Source organism: Lepidothrix coronata, unplaced genomic scaffold, assembly GCF_001604755.1.
Source record: "Lepidothrix coronata isolate B3197 unplaced genomic scaffold, Lepidothrix_coronata-1.0 Scaffold270, whole genome shotgun sequence".
NCBI lineage: Eukaryota > Metazoa > Chordata > Aves > Passeriformes > Pipridae > Lepidothrix > Lepidothrix coronata.
Window position 1 is genome coordinate 683,561 of NW_016690450.1, and position 23,239 is coordinate 706,799.

The window sequence follows — 23,239 nt, forward strand, 5'->3', positions numbered from 1 at the left end:
CTGGAGCACCAGGACTGCAGACCCTCTCTCCTCACTGGGTAGGCAGCCCAGTTTCAACACTGGAAGTGCCTGGAGCCTGGACAGAGCCTGCTGTGCTTCTGTCCTTCCCTTTTGTCTAGGCTCCCATAGGGAGCTCCTGGCATACAATACTGTCTCATTGATGTGGATATAGGTCCATCACTTGTGATGCTAACATCCCACTGAGAAACAAAGGATAGAGATTGACAGGCAGGCAGATCATGACTTCAGGCAAACGCCATTTCCCAACTACATGCACATCATGATCTCTTCTGTAACTGGCACGACAGAATCTACAGTAGATTTTTTTTAAAAACAGAATTTAGATTCTTTAAACAGAATTTGTTTAAAGGCATCCAGGACTTAATCTGGTTTGCTTATCATCTCCTTCACACAAGCAACTCAAGAGAGCTTCTTTTGCTTCAGACATTAGAAGTCTGCAGAAAGATATTACATGCTCCAGAAAAATACATGTTCATAATCTCTTGTTTTTCACCTTGGTGGGAACAAACCAAAGATCAGAGCTAGTAAAGTGAGGAAGTTTAGAGCTGCTTCATCCAGCTGGTCATTGCCCAGGTTGCAGTGATCAGGAGCCCTATAGATACTTTCATCCTATAGGAGGAAAGCACATGCTGGATGGGTACTACAAGTCATAGCTACGTTATTTGGATTTTTGTGGGCAGCATTAAACTAACGTCATGAGTCACATATACCAGTTGTTATACTAAGACTAGCATAAAAACATCTTGAATTTTAAGTGTAGTAGAAAGGGAAGTTTTACTTTCTAAAATCTTTAAAATTAGATCAAGCTACCTTATTTTCTTATTTAAATGAAGGATTTGGGTACCCTTAAACAAATCCAGAAACCACAAATTTCACCAAGGGCAATTCATTCATATTTTAATCTCAATACTGATGCAGTTATACACCATTTTTCACATAAACTCTAGATTACCTCTGGGAACTCTGTATGCAACTAATTCAAACATTGCTTGGATCAAGTTTCCAATCAAACTAATCCACCACTAACATGATTTAGAAGACTGACAAGCCTCTGCAAGTTGATGTAGCCGAACAAATTTCCTTTGTGCAAATGCTAGTCACCTTAAATGTCAGTAAGTGGGTTTTGGATAACACACATGGATTTTTCAGACATTTATTGTTCTGCAGCATTCTAAAGTATTTCAGGAAAAGTAGTTTCTTAACACAAGAAAAGGTAATACACAAATAAAGAGATGGGCAAAGTTAGGCAAATAGGCATAGGTAAGATTATGTTTGCTCAGTAAAACTGCATGCAACAGAGGAAGAAAAAAGACCTACCAAAACCACAAAAAAAATAAATGGACATGTGCACAAACACGCATACCTGCAAACATCTGACCAATAAACCTGGAGCTCTTCAGATTGTTAGCTGTCACTATTGCCTACACTGCCTCTTGTTTAAATGAAGTACTCAGAAGTTCAGATTTTGTACACATCCAGATATTAATGTTTTGGCAGGGTTTTTTAATTTAAGAAAATTCCTAGAAGATGAAGTTAGAGCAGTATCTGTTACAAAACCCTGAATACATAGTTTTCTCTCTGACACACTCACACACTGCACACTGACACCAGCCTGCAGAGCAGCTGCACACGTCCATTAGATGGAAAGCAGATCAGGACTTCCCCCACCCTTATCCTGGGTATCTCCTGGCTGCTATGTTGGCAGCTAAAACAAAGTTCATGCTTAACCTCATGCTAAAGAGCCTCTGTTAACAGTCGGAGAACACAGTCCATCCTCATTACATACATTTCTCCTGAACTACAAGCAGCACATAAAGCAGGCTCTAGTCAAATCCAGTAATGATGCTAGGTATTTTGGGGAAAAAAAAGAAAAAAAAAGCAAAAAGTTGGCACAGTATGGCAAATGTCATACTTCAGTGTATAGTAGTGTTCTGTCAGAAGCCAGACATATTAAAAATATTTACATAATTTAAAATAATTTGTACAGGTCTAGTAAAGTCTATTTTGGGCTTTGGGCTTTAATAAAAGTTTAAACATTTGCTAGATCCCATTGGACTTCATATGTAACCTTGGCATTTGAGGGCAGTATTGAGGATATGCCATTACTAAACTTTTCATATTAGTATGAGTGTGAACTGAAATACCATAATAAAAATATAACAATATTTCTTGAGACTTGAAAACAGTCCTGGACTTTATATGTATTTCCAGATGGGAAACTAAAAATGTACTCTATGTTTGCACATGTATATTCAGAGGTGGCTTTTAGTCTAATTTAAACATTCCAGAATAATGTGGCCTAAATATAACAACATGAATCATCCATCATTTTCAAAGAAATATCTGGCAATTTTTCATTTTGAATCATTAGGGACAGGTACCAATACCTGTCACAAAACTCCAGGTGATTGCTTGGTATGATGAATCCATCATAAAAACTCCTGATATTATTTTGGGGCTTAGGGTAAATAATTTACCTTTAAAGTTATGTAATGAACACCTCTAGGAAGCAGAGTTAAGAAAAATTAAGGAAGAAAAAGTTCATACAAGATTCTGGTCAAAACACCAGTGTGCAAAAAAAAGAGGCAAATAAATACTAAATATTTAGTGTATAAAATGCCATGAATAATCTTCCCAAATGTGCTCTGTAGTCACACTGTATGTAGTCTGTAGAACATTCTGTAGAATATAAAATACGGATTCTAAATAAAATAACATTAAAGCCAAAATAAACAAAATGCTTACCTGGCAGTATCAAACTGCAGAAGGGCCAGAGCCCGGCTAAAGGAAATTTTAAGATTTAGAAGTATAAACTATATCCTCAGCTGATGCAAAAACCATGCGATTCCTTTGAATTCAACTTTCACAGGTTTACACCAGATGAGAATCAGGGCTAAATCAGGGCTAAAAAGTAATTTTTGACTACACCAAAAATCTTGCCTCTGATTTTTTAAAGATAGAAGATTAGGAAATTCTATTTTAAGCTGTTTGTGGGGCTTGTCTCTCCTTTCTGAACACTCATTTCAAAAAATTAAAATGAGGAAAGGAGAGGAGGGGAGAGGAGTTGCAGTGAAAAGTGGATATTTTGCTTTAAATAATTTCAGTAGAATGAGCGACAAAACTACAGGAATCCTGTCCACTGTTTTAATATTTTACAAAAGCTTTCTTTTTTAAAACATAATTTTAAGGCCAAGCTTTCATGAATGAAAATGTAATATAACAAAGATAATAATCCTAAATTAAAGTACTTGCACACTGACACTGTGACTAAATGAGGAATCTGATACTATCTTAAATAAGATTTGTAGAATATTTTCCAATATGAAAATGAGTTGGTTTCGGTGTGACCTTAATATATTAAATGGCAGGAAAAAAACGCATATCCATGACCAGAAGAGGAAGATTTTGCATAGATCTAATCCTCTACCTAAAAACCCTAACAATCTTATACTCAAATCTTCATCTGTTCATGCTAGTTCATTTTTGGCTGGTCAAAGTCCACGTTCCCCCTGCCTCTGCAATATTCCAGCTATGTCAGTTATTTCACTGTCTTCTTCATAACGTAAGTTACTTAAACGGGGGAAACTATCTAAAGCAGAGTAACATTGCCAGAGAAGTTGCATTTAGTCCTCAGCACACAAGCAACAAACTGTGAGTAAAGAGAGCTCAGGTTCCCTGGGGTAAAGCAGGGGCATAATGGGGGTGTCCTGTAAAGTGGGCTATTCAGTAATTGTAGAATAAAGAGGATACAGAGTGCAGAGGACACAACTAACTACGCCACATCCCATGCAGTCTGACTGCAGAGCACATTTGAGAAGATTTTTCATTGCATTTTATACACCAAAATCTCAGATAAACTTTACTGGCCAGCAATTTGCTAGTAAAAACCAGAGCAGAGCAAAGTTTCCTGCATAAGTATTTCCAGGGTGGGAGACTCAGCCTGTCCCAGTTTTTAAATTACCTCGTTAATACTTCTCCGAACATAAATAAGAAAAATTGTACTAATGAACATCTGGAAGACAGTATATATAGCCCTCCCACCACTGAAAAGTGTCACTGGCCATATCTGACAGAGGACACAATAAATGCTGTGAACGTTTCCTCAGACTGCACACAGCTTGTAGAAGTGTTTCAAATATGCCTATGATCTTAGGAGAAGATCTACAGGGGTATTCGTTAGTCCCGGTTTGGATATGGTTGACATTATGTGAAAGTAAGTGCTCTCCTGAGATTTCAGTGAAAGCCATGATGCCAGGGAAGCTGATCTCACAAGGCTTCCATCATCTCAGATGACAGAAGTCTCAGAAGATCAGTTAATTTTTGTCATTCTGAGCCAAAATCTCATCAGTAAAGTTCAGGAAATTTCAAGGGTATTAAATCCAAACACAAACCGCCACCTTCAACTGGATGTGAATCCTAAATTTGAGCCTGCGCCCCCTGTAAGCTTGAGTTCAGTCTCCCCATTCTTTTCCTAGTCCTGAAAAAATACTATATTTCAACAACTATATTGATATTACCAACATTAATATTAACTTGAAAAAAACCCCAAAAACATAAATTCTACTCAGATAAAAATTGTGTTTCCTTGAACTGGCAGCCAGAAATTCTTCTGTGCTTGTTTCAGCTCTTCCACTGACAAATTGTGTGGCCTCTAGTGAGTCACTTCACTTTTCTCTCTCAGTTCAAGTCTGAAATTATTTATCTCACAGGAAAGCTATCATAATTAATAAACTGCTTCATTAGCTACTATATAGATTTTAGAAAATGCTTTTTAAGCCTGTTCATAGAGAAGAGATTTATTGCCACGAGAATTCTGCTTCCAGCTCTCATGTCCTCAGTGGTTAAAATATGAGGCTGGTAAAGTGTGCAACACCATCTCCTCCAACCCAAAGCCCCTTGCTTGTTATGAGATGCACTAGCACATCCCAATCAAACACTGGGTTTAATGTGCAATGGCCTGAAGTGCAAAACAATTTACGTTATTCATGGGTCTTGCAAAAATCTTGGAAAATGAAAGCTATACATATTCCAAGCAAAAGACTGAAAATATCACATATATCTATGTGAAGCAGAACTTCCCTGTAACGCAACCTTAACTTTATTTTTACAATTTCCTTTTTCCCCGGCTTCACTACCATAAGGACTTGCTTTTACTTGCACCAGTGCCCACTGACACACAACTTTACACAAAGAAAATCTTTTCTTTAGGGTACAGTTAGGCACCAAACAAGTTACCCTCACGTATATGGATGCATCAGACTTAAGTTTCAAAATCTTATGACATACAAAAGCCAGCAGTTCATGTGTTGGGCTAGCTGATAGCTACAGCAAGCAAATATTACAATTGTATTTCAGTTATTGCTATGGTTACAAAATCAGGGTGGACACTAGAGGGAAAAGGCGAAAGAGAAACAAATCTACAAAGACGATAAATCCTCTGAGGAAAGTGAGGGTGGTGGAGAAACAGAGAAAAAGAGAAAGGGTGAGGGCTGGTGGGTGGGGGAGAAAGCGAGGTCACTTTAACACCCAGTTGAATCAAGGAAAACAAAATAATAAAAATCCAAGTTCTTCTGGGGAAATAGTGCTGATAAGATCACGGCAGGATAAAGTGACACAAAGAAAGAAAAATGCAAGGAATTGTTACAACTTGTGCCTACAACAAGCAACGCAATTCATACGCACTCAGGAGAAGCAAGACCAGATATTCGCCACATATTTGCAGCAGCTATGAGTAACTGAGCTGCCTTGCTTCCCTAGTGAACTTACTAAGCCACTGACAGCTTGAGAAGAATTAGTTCCTACCCTGTCTAGTTCATAATCCAGAATTTAGGCATGACGGGTACAAGGTCCTGTTTCAATAAACAAACCAGAATACGGTTAGCTTCACCCATCATGATAATACCTTAATCCACAGCAAGGCACACTGTCTGCAGGCAAAGGTACTCCTGGGCAAGATTTTAAAGCACAGATCAGGAGCACACTAAAAGTTTGGCTTTGGAGACTTTAAAACATAAGAACAAATATAACAGGAGATACAATTTCAGATTAGGGAGTTTTGTCAACAGTTGCAGAAGCATCGTGGTTTTTAACTATTTAATTGTCCATTCTGTGAAAACATTTCTCAGTTACTAATACAGGAAATTTCATCACACTTTTTATTTGGAAGACTTTGCTTTACACATTCTTTCTTCTCTTATGCTGCTTTCATTGCTTTATTGTGAAGGATGAGATAAGCAATTGCTTTTGAAACTCTGGAGAGATGCAATATTTTTCTTTCTATTCTTTGTGCATGTTGCTCTATTAAAGTGACTCCTTTCCCAGCTAGCTTAATAGGAAAACGTAGACCTCAAACTGTTTATTTTGTTTAACCAAGTATCTTCAGTCATGAAGTGTTAAGCAGCTAAATCTAGAGTTTCAGCGGCTTTGATCCTGCCTGGACTGCCTGTGTTAGCCTCTTGCCTCAAATCAGTATGGAAACCTTGCAGACCTGGGCCCAGAGCTGGAATCCAGAGGCATGGGCTTCCCAAGGCTACCAGCTGTCCCAGCACACCATTGCTTGTTAGGGCAGCACTCTTTCTTCATTTCCACATCCAACGGCTGCTGCAATGGCTGAGCTGAATATCAAAGCGGGGCCAAGGTAAGAGCTTACTCCAGCTGTTTCTCACTTTGCACCAGTTGCACAGTCACAGTAAACCAGCATGAAAACAGAGGCTATTTGTAAAACAAGCAGCAGAAGGCTCCATCCAAACTCAGACCCCAATCTGCATCCGATGAAAGCCCTCCACCTTTATAGCCGAGCCTTTCCCATTTGGGTGGCGTACTGTGTTCCTGGAGAAAGCAAGCTGTGCCTGTCTTAAAGCCATACGAAATGCACCCAGGTCCCCGCAGCCAGTCCTGCCTTTCCTCTGAGATGGAGAGCTGAGTGATGCTTGGACCAGGATTTTCACAGCCACTAGTAGGATTTGGACCCTTAGCTCTCATTAAGTTGAATAAAAACCAGTGCTGATGACAACTGGCTCAATGCAATTTCTTTCACTTCTCTCCTCCTCCTCTGCCAAAGCTGTTCGGCATTCTTAGGTGAATTAGGAGGTTCAGTTATTTTACTGTTATAATTGGGAACACGCACACTACCAATTTATTACTTTTCTTTTCTGGTTATGTTTTCACTCTTTCATCTGATAGACACTTTCAAATTGATTTTTTTATTATTACTGTTCAACTTAGTAATGCATATAAGGCAAAAAAAATAGCCCAGAGTCCTACACACTTCTGATGCAGAAATATTTTCTTTTTTAAAGAACCATACATATTCTGTCAGGAATATAAGCACAGCCAAGCTATACATATTATATTTTATTTAAATTTTATAAAACTACATATCCAGCAAGTGGCAGACAGAAAGGGTAAAAGAAAAAATTACCAGGTCAAATTTAAAACTGTATTTTTAAGTTCAATTATGTTCATTGCCAGCCTGCTTTTTACACCTCCTTTCAGAGGTCATAAATTTCTGCAGGTAAAGATCAATGCCTTGCAACATTCAGATAGAAAGGCATCGGCTCCATCGAAAAGACCTGCTGTCACACAGGTTTCCAGCAGTTCAGTGCACACTATTTATCTTTCACTCCGGTAATCCACACAATATTGCACTTCCGAGTTCTAAAACCTCCAATACTCTGAAACTGCAAAACCAAACTGTATGTAAGCAGTATATTAAGGCAAAAGCACCACCAACAATTCCAATTTCGTAATACTCTCAGGCTACTGAACCACATGTTAATACACTACACATGCTACCCTGTGTACTTTTGCCACATACACTTAAGAGCTATATGTTTCATCCTCTTTCCAATGCAATATATTTTAACACAAAATCAATGTATGTTTTTGGTAGGCAGCATAAGGGTTTGATCCATTCAGCTCTGAATCTAAGAAGAAAGCAGTATTGATTTAGATGTTCACTCATTCATTTACTAGGACAGTTTTAAAGCATTAGGTGATAACCTAATTGAGAGGCATACTGTGAGGGAAACTGAGATTGTTGTGATAAATTAAATCAGTTCTGGGATGTCATCTGCAATACTTGATGGAACATTCTCTAGAAAAAAAATAAACCAGAAAATGAGCGTCTTGGGTGGCGGAGTGTGGCTTTCCATAAATGCCAGCTAATACAAGCTGATTAAAATACATATAGATAAGTAAATTGTTTATTACAGAAACATTCCAGTAATAATGCAGCACATGTTGTATATGTGTGTGTATATGTGCTTGTATATGAGACAATGCACACATTTATCAGATTTGCTTGCATTTCCTACTACAAAAAAATTATGAACCAATCAAGGGTGGGAATCTTTTGCCACCTATCTGCTTTCTTTTAAAAAACTGGCATCACACAGCATCCATACTGGTATTATTTTTTCATATGCATTTTATGGAAGCAAATTAAGTCACCAAATAGTGTTATGACTGCTGCATACCAAATCATGCTTGCATTACTCAGGTACATACTTTCATGAGGCCAAAAGGATTTAGTCTCACATCTGGGTCTCACGTTTAAAGAAGCCCATCCTGCATTCTCTCATGTAGGCCCTAAAAAGGTGCTGATCCATTTCCCATGGATTTGGACTGCTGATGAATCAGGCTCAAGGTTCCCCAGACTTCATTTACTTCAGTCACTAGCTGAAAGCATCTTAGATGACTCTATCTAGTGTTTGACATACACATTCTCCTCAGAGCGGGGCCAGCCAAAGAGAACATAAGAAGTGCTGAATGCATCAGCAGAAATAGCATTAGCAGAATCTAGGGAAATCTAAAATTCCTTCCTAATGTAGGACACAGTCCAGTAAGGTACTAAGCACCCTCACTTTTGACTTTTTTAAAAAAGTTGCCAGAGTATGTGAAGTTTCATGCTTTAAGCATGAAGAAAAGTGAAACAGTTAATAATAAGAACAAACATGCCTGTAATACAGATGATTCTGATTTAAAATCCATGAACTTACATGTAAGAAATATTTTTTCTCTAAATATTTCCCACATTTTTTTCAACTTTGTGTTTACACTAGGTTTTGTTAATAGCTTCATAGTGCTCAAAGCAGTGGCTAAACGAAGAGGCCTTTTACATTACATGTGTGCTCAGATTGAAACAAACTATAAAACTAGAATATAGAAATATGGAATATTAAAAAAAAACCAAACCACCTGCATTTGAAAATAAGAAGGGTCTCAGAGCTCTGAATTTTACCTCTCACTCTGAAGAGTTAATGTGTGCAGATTTTTTCCAGCCTTGGAAGAGTGGCAGAAAGCCTCTGAGAAGCAAAGGCACTGCTTGTTCACTATACCATGTTTTGGATAGCACTTTCTATCTGAAAGAACCATGCCTTCATACATTAGATTTAGGGACAAAACCTACCTTCCCAGACTAAAAAGTAATTTATATTAATGTACAGTTTCAGTTATTAAAGCACAGAATTCTCACCATATGCACCAATAATTTAATCTTGTTCTTAAGTAGCCTCACACTTCCAGTAAAAAAGAGGCAGGGGGTGCTGGGAGAGAGTAAACTACAGAACCTTTAGTCCCCAAAACAGATGCCAGTTTTGGATTTATTCAGCCAAGGAGTATTTAGCTTGGCTCAGCTACACTTGCATTGAAAAAACACTTGCCTATTCCAAAAAGTTTTTAACAAGCTCTGCTGCAGATGCTGTTGCCATTTGGCATGTCACCGTCACTGTGTGGTACAGCAGAGAGAACTCTTGACCACAGGTTTTCCTTGGCTGGGGGAGCCAGTGTTTTTGGCTATCCTTCTTCTTCTGGCCAACTGGCTGCATGTTTACGCAGTGTGGTTTTAGATGGAGTGTTAACAGAGGCTGGGTTAACAGCCTAACCCAGACCAACACTGAGACGAAGGCATGACCTATCCAATCTAAGAAAACAGAGGCAGAATAAGCTCGTATATGTTGTTACTCTTAACCCAGACTCTCTTCCATGCATTTATACTTATAGACAAGAAGATATTTTTCTTTGCCTCAGGATAAATGACAACAACTTTAAAAGCTGTACCAGTCATGAAAGTAGAAATATATAAAAACCTGTGGTTGCCCAATCTTTGCCAGTTTGATTTCATTGTCTCACTAATGACAATGTTAACTGGGCAAAATATCACTGAAAGAAGTTCTGTTACTCTTGTTTTCCACTACTATGGGATATCCTGAGAGGATAAAAACCCTGCAGAGTTAAAACTAAAAACTTCTGTCCTCATATTTCCACTAGCCAGCAAATGGCAGTTCTGAAACTGAAAACCCCTGAATGTTTCTACATTGATGAACTTGATTTCAAGGATATCAGTGCTGAACACCTCCACAAAAGTGCATATAAACCTGGGAAAACTTAAAAATGCCCACCTGTAGTTTAGTTTACCTACACTAATCCTATTCCAGTACATATGCATGAGAAGACTTGTAAGATGTAGAACAACTTTAAAAAACATTTTTGTATAAATTAACTACATTTGTCCAAATTCTGACACTTCTTTTTGATGCAACTACCTTGTTGCACTCTAGAAAAAGAAAAGATCCCAGTTTTATACATATTGTTTGGTGTGCTTCTCTAGTACTGCCACTACCCTGACATGCCACGCTCCTATCTGGAAAAAATGAGGACTATATACACTCCCTCCACAGCACACACTTTTTACTGCACTCTTTATTGACTGACAATTTTCTTTAAGTCAAGTTGTGGAGCACAGACACCATTAGAGAAATAGACAGACCACTTGCCTAAATTCTACTAATCTGTACCAAAAGTCCTATTTAACACAGCATAGATCAGACGGCCCTTCAGTTGCCTCTCACTGAGAGTTCAGTTAGGACTAGGAACATCTTGAAAGTTCATACAAACAAAGGCAATTTACTGCAGCATATTAAAAAAGAGTATAACGTATGACTAAGAATGAAGTAAGCAGTGTCTGGCTACATCCCCCACTGTCTGGGTAACTGGTATGCAAGAGCAATATGAGAAAATACAGTAATTTTAAAAAAATTGTCTTTTTACCATTTTGGCTTCTGAATGCATTGGGGGAACTTGAGGTGAAGCACACGGATTGCTGAGGTTTGGCCCCTGCATCCCCATGATGTTGGAGTTCATTGACATTTGTCGCTCCATCTTTTAAAAGAAAAAAAATATTTGAAAACATCTGGAGACATTTGCAAGAATTTACTCTCGGTTTCTTTTTAAATGGACTCAGCTTTATTTCTTCAAGTCATGACTGAAAAAATAACAATCTGTGTCATGAATTGAATGTGTGTATGCACGCAGGCGTGTGTTTCATCAGAATCGGCCCTGAAAACTCACAGCCAATTATAAAGAAAGGGGTTCTTTAATAAACAAATGTAGCAGCCACCCAGGTTTGCGCTTTTTTGTAATGATTTTCTCCCTCTCAGTGTAACAACACTCAGAGTTAAGTGGTTTTAAAAGCATCACTGTATAAAATTGTAGCTTCCCCTACCAGCGCGGCCCAAATTAGCTTGTTAAAAGCATAAATAAAAATCTACAATCTCAAGCATATGGAAAACAAGTTGGCTCTTTTTCCTTCACTCAGACTACTCAGATGAGAAGAGTTTTCCATATGTCTTGCAAGGGAAACTTTCATGCACTGCTGAGATAGCAAAAAACAAAGCAGAACTCCTCCTGGCTATTCGGAGCCCTTTCTGCAAGCTAATCTCACTAGGTGGAGAGGGAGGGATACACTTTTCAAACAAAATCTAATGGCATTAAGTCCTGTATTAAAATCATTTCCTGGAGTTTGTTCCCCAAAAAGAGGCAAGCCCCATACACTGCTAGGTGTTGGCAGAGCTGGTAAGCAGGGTTATGGTGCTGCTTTCAGACAGAGCTGAGCATCCTGCTGTGCTTTGGGCCAGTCCCCTAAATCTTTGGCTCTTGCAAAGAAGCTTTTGAATCCTTCTGAGGTCTCCAGGCAGGGGGGGTACTTTTTGTACCCTGTGGTGAGGTTGTTTCCCACCTTCCATGATGCCTGCAAGAATGGGTGCTGGGCCTTGGGGAGATGTCAATATCCCACTGTTTCTCTGGCGGGGCGTAGCTGCCACTGCCAAAGCTCCTACCCCCTCTCCATGGGGTAGGAGCACCTCCCACTACCATCTCCCCTGCAGCCCTTTCAGGAGGGTCAGGAGCTGCAGCCAGGGCAGCCAGCATTGACTGCGTCTGTCTCACTTCCGAGCTCACGTCTCTGTGGCTCTCAGCCAGAGCACACCTGCTCATCTGCAAGTAAAGTTGCCTAAAGGGTTCCCCAACAGCAGCCTGAAGCCACTGAACTTACACCATTGCTGGATGTTTGCTCCATTTCATGTTCCTTGGGAATTATGCCAGGAAAAAAGCTTCCCACAGTATCTTATTTTTAAAAAGTCTAATTTTTTTGTTGTTGTTCTCCTGGTCAGTACTCCGGGAGACCCTTATTGACAAGTTACTAAGTAATAACTTATTAATGACTGATCAAATAGCAGCCAAATCTGAATCTTTGTATTCGTGTGGAGTGCCCCCCCTTGCTCCAGCAAATCCAGAACAAGCAGTACTTTCCTCCCTCCTTTGGTCAATTGCTCCCAGGTTGTCTTCCAAACCTAATATCGTGAAATGAAACAAAAACTTCTCCTTCCCCATGCCATCCTTACTCATCTCCACTCCTAACCTGCCCAAGTCTCTTATAAAGAAAAGGTTGTTAAAATCATTTAAGAATTTGAAGCTACAACTGGAAAGCACTCTTTTAGCTCCCATAATAAGATGGGAAATATTCCCATCCCTGCAGAAATGAGTGAAAGATGAGCAGTAATCATGACCTAAATCTAAATAAGTGCAAGTTAACAGGTCAGAAAAGTAAATCACATTTCTTTCTTGTTAAGTGGTAATCTCTCACAAACAAAAAGATTGCTTAGACTTCACTGATATAACTTATGTAAATGGCTTTTCCATTCTTGTCTGAATTCAGAAAAATCTTTTCATTCCAGAACAGACATGCTGACCTTGCCTATGTGACCAAGTGTGAGAATCAGAAATTGTAGTCTCATGTAAACTGCTTCTAATCACTCTCACACTAATTAGCATGCTGTTAACTGCATCAGAAATACTCTTGTGTAAGATGAAGCACTGAAAAAGGCCCAGCTTCCTTAACACATTTCACTTTGATTTTTTACGAAATGCAGACTTTCACCTCTGCATAGATTGAATCAAGCACAAAACAACCTTCATCCCCCACTAAAAGAATCCAAACCAAAAAACTTACAGGCATGAGTACAGCAGAAGATCCTGGCATGGTAGGATTGGGCAGGGTGCCAGGCATAGAGGCAGGCATAGGCTGTCTTTGTCGGTTGTGTAGGTGCAGTAGTGAAGACAGAGAACCTGGGACAGGCCTAGAAGAAAAGTAAAAAAGCTGTCATGGGCTATGGAGACCTAAACAAGCCTTACCATGCCAGCCATTGCTAGGCACAGGCAACTCTAGACAAGCAGGCACAGATAAACCAATCCAGGATTTGTCCTTTCCTGCATAAATCAGTGGAACATAAAGTTTTGAAGAAGCAGATAAATCACCTTCCTTCTGCTGTTTATCAGTTAAAGCACCAGTATAGTTCATCTGATATAACATGAGCGTAAATGTATCATCTGGTCTCAGTCTATGCACCTCTGCACCTTACAGTGGCCAGCAAAAGATTTCTACAAACAAGGCAGGAAAATTTCCTGGCATACCACATCAGTGCACTGCTGTAAATTCAGCCCTCAGGAACAAAAATATCTGGATTATAGTTTTGCAGGCTATGACAGAAAATTATCCACTCTTAAATCAATTTTTAAATTTTATCACCTGTAAATAAACTACTCTAAAATGAGTATTTCATGTCTTGATATTCTCTCCTGTGAAACTCTACCAAGCTATTGTTCTAAAGCGAGGTTACTAATTTTACCCCTTAGCAAATTACCAGGACACAGAAAATGGAAAAAAAATAGAAAGAAAATTAGGAAAATTACATTCTGATTAAGCAGCTTATAAAAGCAAAATGTACGGACTATAAAAAAGCAGAGTGAGTTATTTTGGCAAAGGGGGTTCAAAAGATTTAGAAGGATTTTTTTAAGTACAGCAGAGGGAAAAGAGTGCATGTGAGAAAGCAGGCCCACTCACAAAGAAGAAACATAAAATTAACGGGTTAAACAAAACTACACTTTAAAAATAGCCTTTAAGAATGTGGTCTCAGGAGTTACTTAATCAGTTATTTCTTGTTTTGGGGTTTTTTTTAGTTTTGAAGAAGGTATGAGTTGCATGAAGTTTGGGGTGAGTATAACTTGTTACCTTTTCAAAAAGCTTGAAAATAAGAGTTTTCACATACAGTGCCTCAACAAACATTGCTAGTATGAGTACGTTATGTTAAATTCTCAGAGAACAGAGAACGGCTCTGCAGTATAACGTGGTTTACACTGTTTATTGGGAAGGAGAGCTACTCCGAAAGGTACAAAAAGGACTGGAGAGAAGGGAGCATAGTCTGGGAGCTTGAAGAGCCTCTACTGGGGGAGCAGGGAAAGAGTCCAAGATGTTTAGAGCCTCTAACCATCACAGTTGATTTTCAGCCTTGGCAGAAGCATCCTTTGCTTCAGTGATGAATCCACGGCTAACCATGAAAGCCTCAAAACTGGGCTGACATGGTCAGGGAAACAGTCATAACCCTAGAGCTGCAAGGGAGAAGACAGTTGTTTATCCCACTTGGTCTGAACTGTGTCACACCACATGATAGGGCTTTACATCTTGGCCCTCCAGTTTTAAGTTGTACTGGCAATCATGAATATGTACACCCCTTCTCTAACTTTAGGGGTAACTTCCAGTAATCTAACAACAAGCAAAGACTCCAAAGGCTGTGAGCAATGGGATTCACAGACATCCAGTATGCAGGACACCACACCCAGGCTCGAAAAGTGTAGGCACCTGTCTCATGGCAAAACCATTTTCTTCTGACCTACAAGTCTCATACTCTTTTACCAAGAGTTCAAACAACCTAATTGACTTGTCCCTAAAACTCCCCAATATTTCCCATCCTTGGACTTGCAGTCCTTCAACCCTCTTCTCTTCAACCCATTGCCCCAGAAACATTTCTGTCCCAACAAATGCCATCTCAAAATCCTTGCCCTGCCAATTCCTTCATACTCAGACACCCTACTCCTCCCACCCCTCTGCCCTCAGCTGCCCTCTCTTTAGCAGCTGCACACGACTGAACCCGTCCTTTTGTCTTGGTTCTCCATGGAGAGAAAAAGCCTGTGTTTTGAAGGGTGTTTTAAAAATCCTCCCAGACACACACAGTACTTATTCAGAAGGGGAAAAAAGAAATCCCAAAGCAGCAACAAACATATCTCAGATACGAACAATGAGTTCTTCCTATGCCTCCCTGGTTATCTGTTGATGGAGGAATAGAATGTACTTACATCTTCATATCACCCCAAAAAACCTCAAGACAACGTCTCCCAGATATATGGTGTAATCCTGTGAGAAAGTGCAATAAGTACTGTGAGGAAGCATGAATGAGCTTCTGGGACAGGAGACTCTATGGTCAGCTCAGCATAAGGCTACGTCTTGGGAGCTGTGGAGGTGGTGTAAGTGGAAAGGATACAGTGCAGAAAAAATGAGCTCAGATAATATACTCAAGATACACAGACCCTGACCCATTCTACTGTCCACTTAAACACAGCCACGCACCAGCACTCATTCACATGAGACAACTGACAAATCATTAGGATAAGGTCAAAATAGCATGAAAAACATGCTCCTTTGAAAAGAAAAAAGTGAAGAGATACCAGTTTGAATGTGAACGATCTCAGTTTGGTTTCCAGTGGCTGTGGTGACCCCCACAGGCAGTGTCCACTTCCCACTGGCCGTGTCCACTTCCCATTGGCCCATCCCCACCAACACTACTGTCCTGCAGAGCAGCAGACAAGTTCAAACAGGTCTTCTCTATCTTGTGCTTTAAAGTCCACGTGCCAGACAGAAGGGCTGGGACCCCCATACTGGGGCATCTGGGGATGAACAGAGTGTGCTGCAGCCCCTGCTGGGGATGCACACAGGTTTTCCTCCCAAAGAGCAGGCAAGGAGGAGTGGGCATGGAAGGAGAAAGCACCAGTGCACTCTCACACCTGTACTGGAACAAGACTGAGGTGTGCACCTACCTGCCCACTGGAGCTCTAGAGCCCTCTGGGTCCACTGGCTTAGACACAGTCTACAGGAACTGCACTGGCTAACCAGAGCAATGCATTCAACAAAAATACCACTTGAGTTTTCAGTGGTAAAGTAAAACAAGTACCATGACAACAGCTCCCCCCGCACACCTTTATTCATTCTGATGTCCCACATACAGACCCTTTGTACAAGTCACCAGTTTCATAATAAGCTTAGGTGTTAGGCTGTTTGACAGAAACTTATTTTGGCCTGACCTATACAATTTGTGCAAGTGATTCTCAAGAGACTGCACAGTTTGAGTTTTGCTTATATGTTCCAGAGCCAAAAAAAATTCCAAAATTACTTTAATGAGTTTGGGAATATGCAGCTTGGGCAAAAGGGAATTATTGGTATTTATTAAAATGGCAAAGAAGCTTCCTTGCTGTCCCCAGTTTTACCTTTAACGCTGCTTTGTTTTGGGGGAGGCCATATGCTTTACACTCAGCTAGAGCGAAAAAAATCCTTAGTACTTGAGGTATTTTTTTCTTGCTGCACTCCTGCTAGTCTGTTCCCAGGTGTGTTTTTGCAAAGAGGTGCAGAGCAGTCAGAGAAACCTTGCGCTTCAAGGCTGATCCTCCTTTTCAAAAAACCTCCAGCACTTCTGCCACCAATAAAAATGCTACCTAATCCTCATGGGATCCCCCCCCACTGGGGAAACCGACTTTGGCCAGTACTCATGGATACTTGAATTGCTCCTACATTGAATGCAGGTCATTGATTAGCACGTGGTTGTGCATATTCACTCTCACAGAGCTCAGGGCATGCGTATGGCACAGGCTGAGATACTCAGTTTACTAAGACATTTCTTCCTCTTCCAAGGACAACACAATCTCCTTTGCCGTTGCTTTCTAACCAGCAGCAAAGAAAGTCAGTGAAACTTTATAATGGTTATTTTTGATGTTGAACATATCAACTCCGCTCCTCTCTTTGTAAATGCTGAGGAGGTGCTGCCTGCAGCCTGTCAGTCAATATTGCTGACTGTGGGATTTTCATTCCTTGGCACCTGTGCTGCTAAATAAATAGGGTTGTTGGGCAAACAGCCCACAAATAAAGGACAGATAAGATAGAGAACTGGCAGGTGCTCAACCTCACTGAAAATATGGCCACCCACGGTGTTTTCCCAAAATTTCAGAATTTTCATTGTATTCCAGCAGAAGCCTGCTGTTGGATATGATGGGATCTTGGTCAGTGTTCGTACACCGTCCCTTCTGGCATACAAGGGCTGGATAGATAGTGTTATGCTGGCTTAGTAAAATACCACATTAGCCAAGTCTCTGTAACTGACCACGTTGGCTCTTCCTCTACATGGTCGTGCTAACACCATGAGTCATCCTTACTAACATTTAAACAGATGGGTGGTACCCCGCTAAGCCATGGTGACTCGATCATGTTCCATCATATGACTCTACCCAATGATTAAAGATAACTCCACTAATGTAATCAAATATCTATGATATATACTTCACTATGCGACTGCTTGATTAATACCAAATCCTCTGTCTGATATGATGCAACACCTATTTGACCCAGTTTTCTAGACTGTCTGATGACTAACCACTACATTCGTCTATAAAAAGACTAGGCTTCCCTTAACTGGAAGTCTTCAAGGACAATTCGTGCGGATGACAATTTGCTGCTGAGGTCTCATGAGAGTAGGTTCATGCTGAATGAACCTACTAAACCATTTGGGGCTACAGGCAAAACGCTACATGCTACATTTGGGGCTACATGCTATTTAAAGTATCACTGCAATATGTTTTCTATTATGGTAAAGCATTCCAGGTGAGTGGGTCTTACCATGACCTCTCTCCTGCTCCTTACTCCCCTGCACATAGCATTCATGCAAGGTCATCAAGAATACCTACATCACATTCATGTTTGCTCCACTTCAGTTAGCTCTGGTGTGAAGAAAGTTAAGCCAAAGTATAAGGAGTTGCACTGGAGCAAAGGAGCTCATCTCTTGACTGTCTATGGCCTCCAGACCCAGCCATCTCACAGTGGAGCAGCCCACAAGTGGCTGTTTGTGCTATGGCAATTTGCCACATCGGGTCAGCTCTGGCTGAAGGCTTTCTGCACCACTCTGCAGTTACACAACACAGACTTGATCAGACTTTCACCATTTTATGTATATATATACATATAAAAATATGTATGTATGCACATATATATATATATTTTTTACAACAGTGCCTAGAAGCAATGGTTTAAAAATTGTGGGTGAGGTCCTCCCCAAAAAAGTTTGTAAATAATTTAAAAATGAGGGAGAGTGAGTGGAAGGAATAGGGAGACACAGGTGAATAAGGTAGCAATGATATCATTACGATCAATATAATGAGGAGCAATCATTGCATACCAGCAGCCTTCATCCTTTCAAAGGATGTCAGTATGTGCATGTGGTTTGGGTTGCTTTCAGGCTGAAGGATCCAAGTAGCCTAGCATAGTGAGAAAGAGTAGGCTACCGTCTACCCTCTGAATGTCCCATTGACAACCAGGTATTGTCACAATTAAACTTTCTTTTGCTAAAAAGTAAGTTCACTGGAGTACGTGGTTCTACAGACTAGCTGTAAGCTGCTTTTACAGCAGCTACTGCAGACAGAGTACCTGGCCCAAGTGCTGTCCTGGGCCTTTGCTATTCAAATAATTCAGTCAGAGGGCAAAGAAATGAAGGGGATGTTTTAATCTGAGAGATGTGTTCTGAATGGTGGAGTTGCCTCACTTACTGCTGGTCTGCTGTTGTTTGATCCACGGTGCCATTATTTAAGCCTATCAATCCAACTAGAGCTTTCCTCATTTGTGGTCCTTTATTTCCTCCCCCTCCCAGCCTTAAAGCAGGGCAATTCTGTCTAATTTCAATTTATCCATTTGTCATTCAGAGGAGGAAAGAAAAAATAAACACAAAGGAAAGCAACAACAAAGCATCAGACAAGTACTTGGAATACCTCACATAGTTGCAAGGGACCTCACCTGACCTGCTGTATCCCATGTTTGACAGTGTTTTAATCACAGCATCACCACAGAGCCAAGCTTTCCAAGAAGTGGGAGGTTTGTGTCACCAGATTTTTCAGAGAGTCAAACCATAATCAGGGGAAAAGAAAACTGGCACCTAGAATTCGTGGCTCCCTGCCAACCTAGTAAAGATGCTTTTTTGTATTTCTCAGATAATTCAGACATCTGCATGATGTGGGTAGATTATTATTATCAGTAGCAGACATTTATACTGTGGTGGTGCCCAAAGGTCTCAGTCAGGAGCAGGACCACATTGAGCCTGGCACTGTACAAACACAGATAAGAGACAATTCTTACAGAATATGTTTACAATCTAGAGACAAAAACCAGATGAAAAGTAGAAGACAGAGATAGAACACACAAGCAAACAAATATGCTAAAGAATTGGAGATAATTTAGAGGCACTCCTCTGGTTGCTTTTTTGTCTCTTTGTATGTTTTTTATTTAACTGGTATGCTCAGAAATGACAGGACCGAGGAAGTTTTCAAGAGGAAGGGAGTAACTGAGATTGAGACACAGGAAGGGCAACACTCTAGGAGAGGGAAAATTATGGCTCGTAACTTAAAGGAGTTGGGAAGCATCTAGACAAAGATATGCTTTCTGTAGAGATTTTTAAATGGAGTGTTCATATATCTTCATATATGTTACCCTTAGGTATTTTCCCAGTGCTGCACAAGAAGAGATTTCAGCCTGTGAAAAAGAAACTTGCTGCTGGTAAAGACGTTGGCAAAGTGAAAGTGATTCTTGACACTGTAACGAGAAACTGGAGGACTGCGATTAGATAAGGCTAAGCTGCAAAAAGTCTTATAGACAAGAAGTTTGATTCAGAAGTGAAGGAAAAGCCCATGTAAGTATTTGAGAAGAGCTGGCACAATTAAGATAACACATCAGCACACAGGAAGAAGGAATTCAGCAACAAGCATCACAAAAAGAGCAAGATGCAGCGTACAGATATGAAACTATATGGACAAAGTCAAAAGCAACCAAAGAGATGTTACTTCTCAATTCATGTATCCCTTGATGTCACTTAAGGAGAAGCTGTTCACTGGGAACAAAGCAACTCCATCAGAAATGCATTCTTGATCACTTGCTCTAAAACACAGGGACAAGAACACTTAAATGAAGGGAAAGTAAAAAAAAAAAAACCAACCAGTGAATGGATACATATATAGTAAAATATTATAAACCTGGGGAAAAATGCCTCCAAAATTTTTTAAGAATTCTGTACTTTTCACCCGAGCTTGTAGGAGAAAAGCCTTACAAATCAGTGGCCCCATCATGTATTTAGTGGGGCAAAGTCTATTTAAAGGTTTAGTCAAGGATAAATCTTACCTTTAGAAACTCCAATTTTGCTAATGCCACCTATATTTCCTAAACACATGTTTAAGGAACCTCTGCAAATTCAGCACAAGTACAGGGACCAGCAGGTCCTTGGTAGCCTCACAGAACCCATTAACATTTGCCTTTTGGCTCTTACAGGTCTTAGAAACTGCTGGTTTCAATCTTCCCTTCCCTCTGTTTCACTGGGTCTTATTGCCTGACCCATTACAAGAAAAATAAGAAAAGCTAGAATGGTTTCTTAGACTATAACTTCCTTGGAGAAGTTTATGTTCTGCACAGTGTTATGCACACAGCTGGAACTCACAAATGATATGTGGAGGATAATGGCATAGTTAAAGCAAAGCAGGGAAACACTGCAAAAGTCAGGTTCAAGGGATTATAAAGATCTAGCCCATATAAAACATGGTCTTGTAATAAAATTTAAAAAAAAAGTGGGATAAAACCAAAAAAACTGCAGCATAAACATGATTCGATCATAAAAGCAAGCAACAATGTCAAAGCGATTCCACTTCCACCACAGTCTCTTAGCTCAGAGAGGACCAAGCTCGATTCTCCAGGAAAACAAGTGATTTTGCAGCACTGCGAATAAAGGTGTATCAGTTTTCAATGAAGAAAAAAGGTAACAATAATACCAAATGCACCAAATGGCAACTTATTTAAAACCAGGAATAATAACAGCAATAAAGCTTACACAAACACTTTTAAACATGCCTATTCTTTTTAAAGTCTGGCCTTAAAACTCCAGCCTGGCATGCAAATTCAAGAAAATCTGAAAATTTGAGGCTCATTGAGGAAAAATATCAACAGGTTAAACAGCTGGAAAGAAATCTAGCCCTACCATCCAGATAAAGGCAACTCAACAGCAAGTAATTCTTCTGTCAGGTTTGTGCTACCGAAAGGTGCTGAACCTTCATTTGCTCAAGTGACTTTTTCCACAAACATGTTATAGCAGTGTAAATGGATTTTATTTGACCTTCATAACTTTTAATCTGAAAGGAATAGTAGATTGCAAAAAGGATACAGAAAAAGCACCTTTTACTCCTAAAGGGCTGAGCGCCTTTGGAGAGCTCTCACTGAATACTCACTACCAACAGATCCCTATACCGGAAATGAGGTAAAACAAATTTCTCAAAAGTCTTTCTATTTACCTTTATTATTTGGAGCAGTGCAATTTAATAGAAATACTAAGATAAAAGAGCTTTGTAAACTCTATTTATAATAAAAATGAAAAAAATATAATCTTTTTGAAGTGTTTTCTTTTTCTTTTTTTTTTTCTTTTTTTTTTTTTAAACTTCCCAAACAAAGCAGAAGTTTGTCTCTGAAAATAAGATGGTGAATTACAGCAAAGTTATGAAAACAAAGAACCAACAGTTTCTCCAGTGCAGGCTTGTTACCATGAGCTAATAATTCCAGACTTTAAGCAAGCTGAGTCTCTTTTTTAATAACTGCATGCCTCTAGGCAAAGTATTTCTACTAAAAATTATTGAGGCATGGAACAAGGCAAGGTGTGTGAGCTAATGTTGGATTGTTCAGTTACTAAACCAACTCCTATAGCAATGAGCCTGCACTGAACTGACAGATTATTTCTCTGTATACACTTGTATAAACACACTGCTTAAGGTCGAAATCTGTGTAAGCTTTCTTTTCAATTAAAATGTCAAAGATGACAGTACATGTTTTCACTGTTCTTCATAGGATGATGGATGCTGCAGCAGCAGTTTCATGCCCCCATGTTTCAGAGATGTTGCCTGCTTGGGTGTCTAAGCAAGATGTACTTGCTGATCTCTCCATATGCCTGCAGGCAGACAGGACTGCTATACTTATAATTTGGGTGGCTTAATATCTCCTGACTTTTTCCTCCTCAACATCCCCTCCATGAATCCCCACATCCAACATTCTAAAATTAGAGCAGGAAGATTGCTGTGCCCAAAGAGGTTGGGAAAAGGGTCCTGAATTAATTAATTAAATTAAGATTGCTACTTAAGTGAAGGCCTTAAATTGCAGACTAGTTTCTGATCATGGCTAATTCACTTCAGGCACCTAACTTAGGCCCCCACAGAAACACAGCTGCTGTGGGTAGTCAACAGACATAGTACACATCTAAAGAAGCTTCCAGCAATTTAAATATAAAGTAATATTGATAAATAAGAAATTAATCTGAATCTTTGCATTTCTTCATCTCCATATTAATAAATTAATAAAACTGTACCCATCAGCTTCTCATTCATTTTCATCAGTCTAGAGCTTAAACAAAGACATAGACAGTGGCTCCAACTGTTGCTGAGTCTCAAGACCATGTGGCAATACAACTCATAGCACATGTAGCCATAAAGCTGTGGTTGGACAGGAAGCAACAATTTGATCACAATTTTAGTAGAAAAAGATTGACTACAGAAAACTGCCTAAAGGAGAAAAAAACCACTCCAATATCTGCCACTGGCAGACTCAGTCTGTTTAATGCTGACGAGACACAAGTGTGCTGTATGCACTGTGGAAAGCAGAGTTTGCTACAGTTAGCAGAGCACAGTCACTAATCAGGACAACGTGTGAGACTATTTATTTACTGAGATTTACTGTTGAGATCTTTAAGAAAGGCATTATATAAGAAAATAATAC

General features: G+C 39.7%; 1 protein-coding gene across 4 annotated transcripts in view; it reads right to left on the reverse strand.

Moving 5' to 3' along the window:
- The window catches only part of CREB5 (cAMP responsive element binding protein 5), a 174,602-nt gene that overhangs the window by 61,141 nt on the left and 90,222 nt on the right, over positions 1–23,239 (reverse strand). For all 4 annotated transcript variants that reach the window (XM_017836116.1, XM_017836118.1, XM_017836117.1 and 1 more), the window contains 2 exons: positions 13,310–13,436; positions 11,071–11,181 (listed from right to left, as the gene is read on the reverse strand). In XM_017836116.1, the coding sequence (XP_017691605.1) occupies positions 11,071–11,181; positions 13,310–13,436 (238 nt within the window). The remainder of the gene's footprint in view (positions 1–11,070; positions 11,182–13,309; positions 13,437–23,239) is intronic.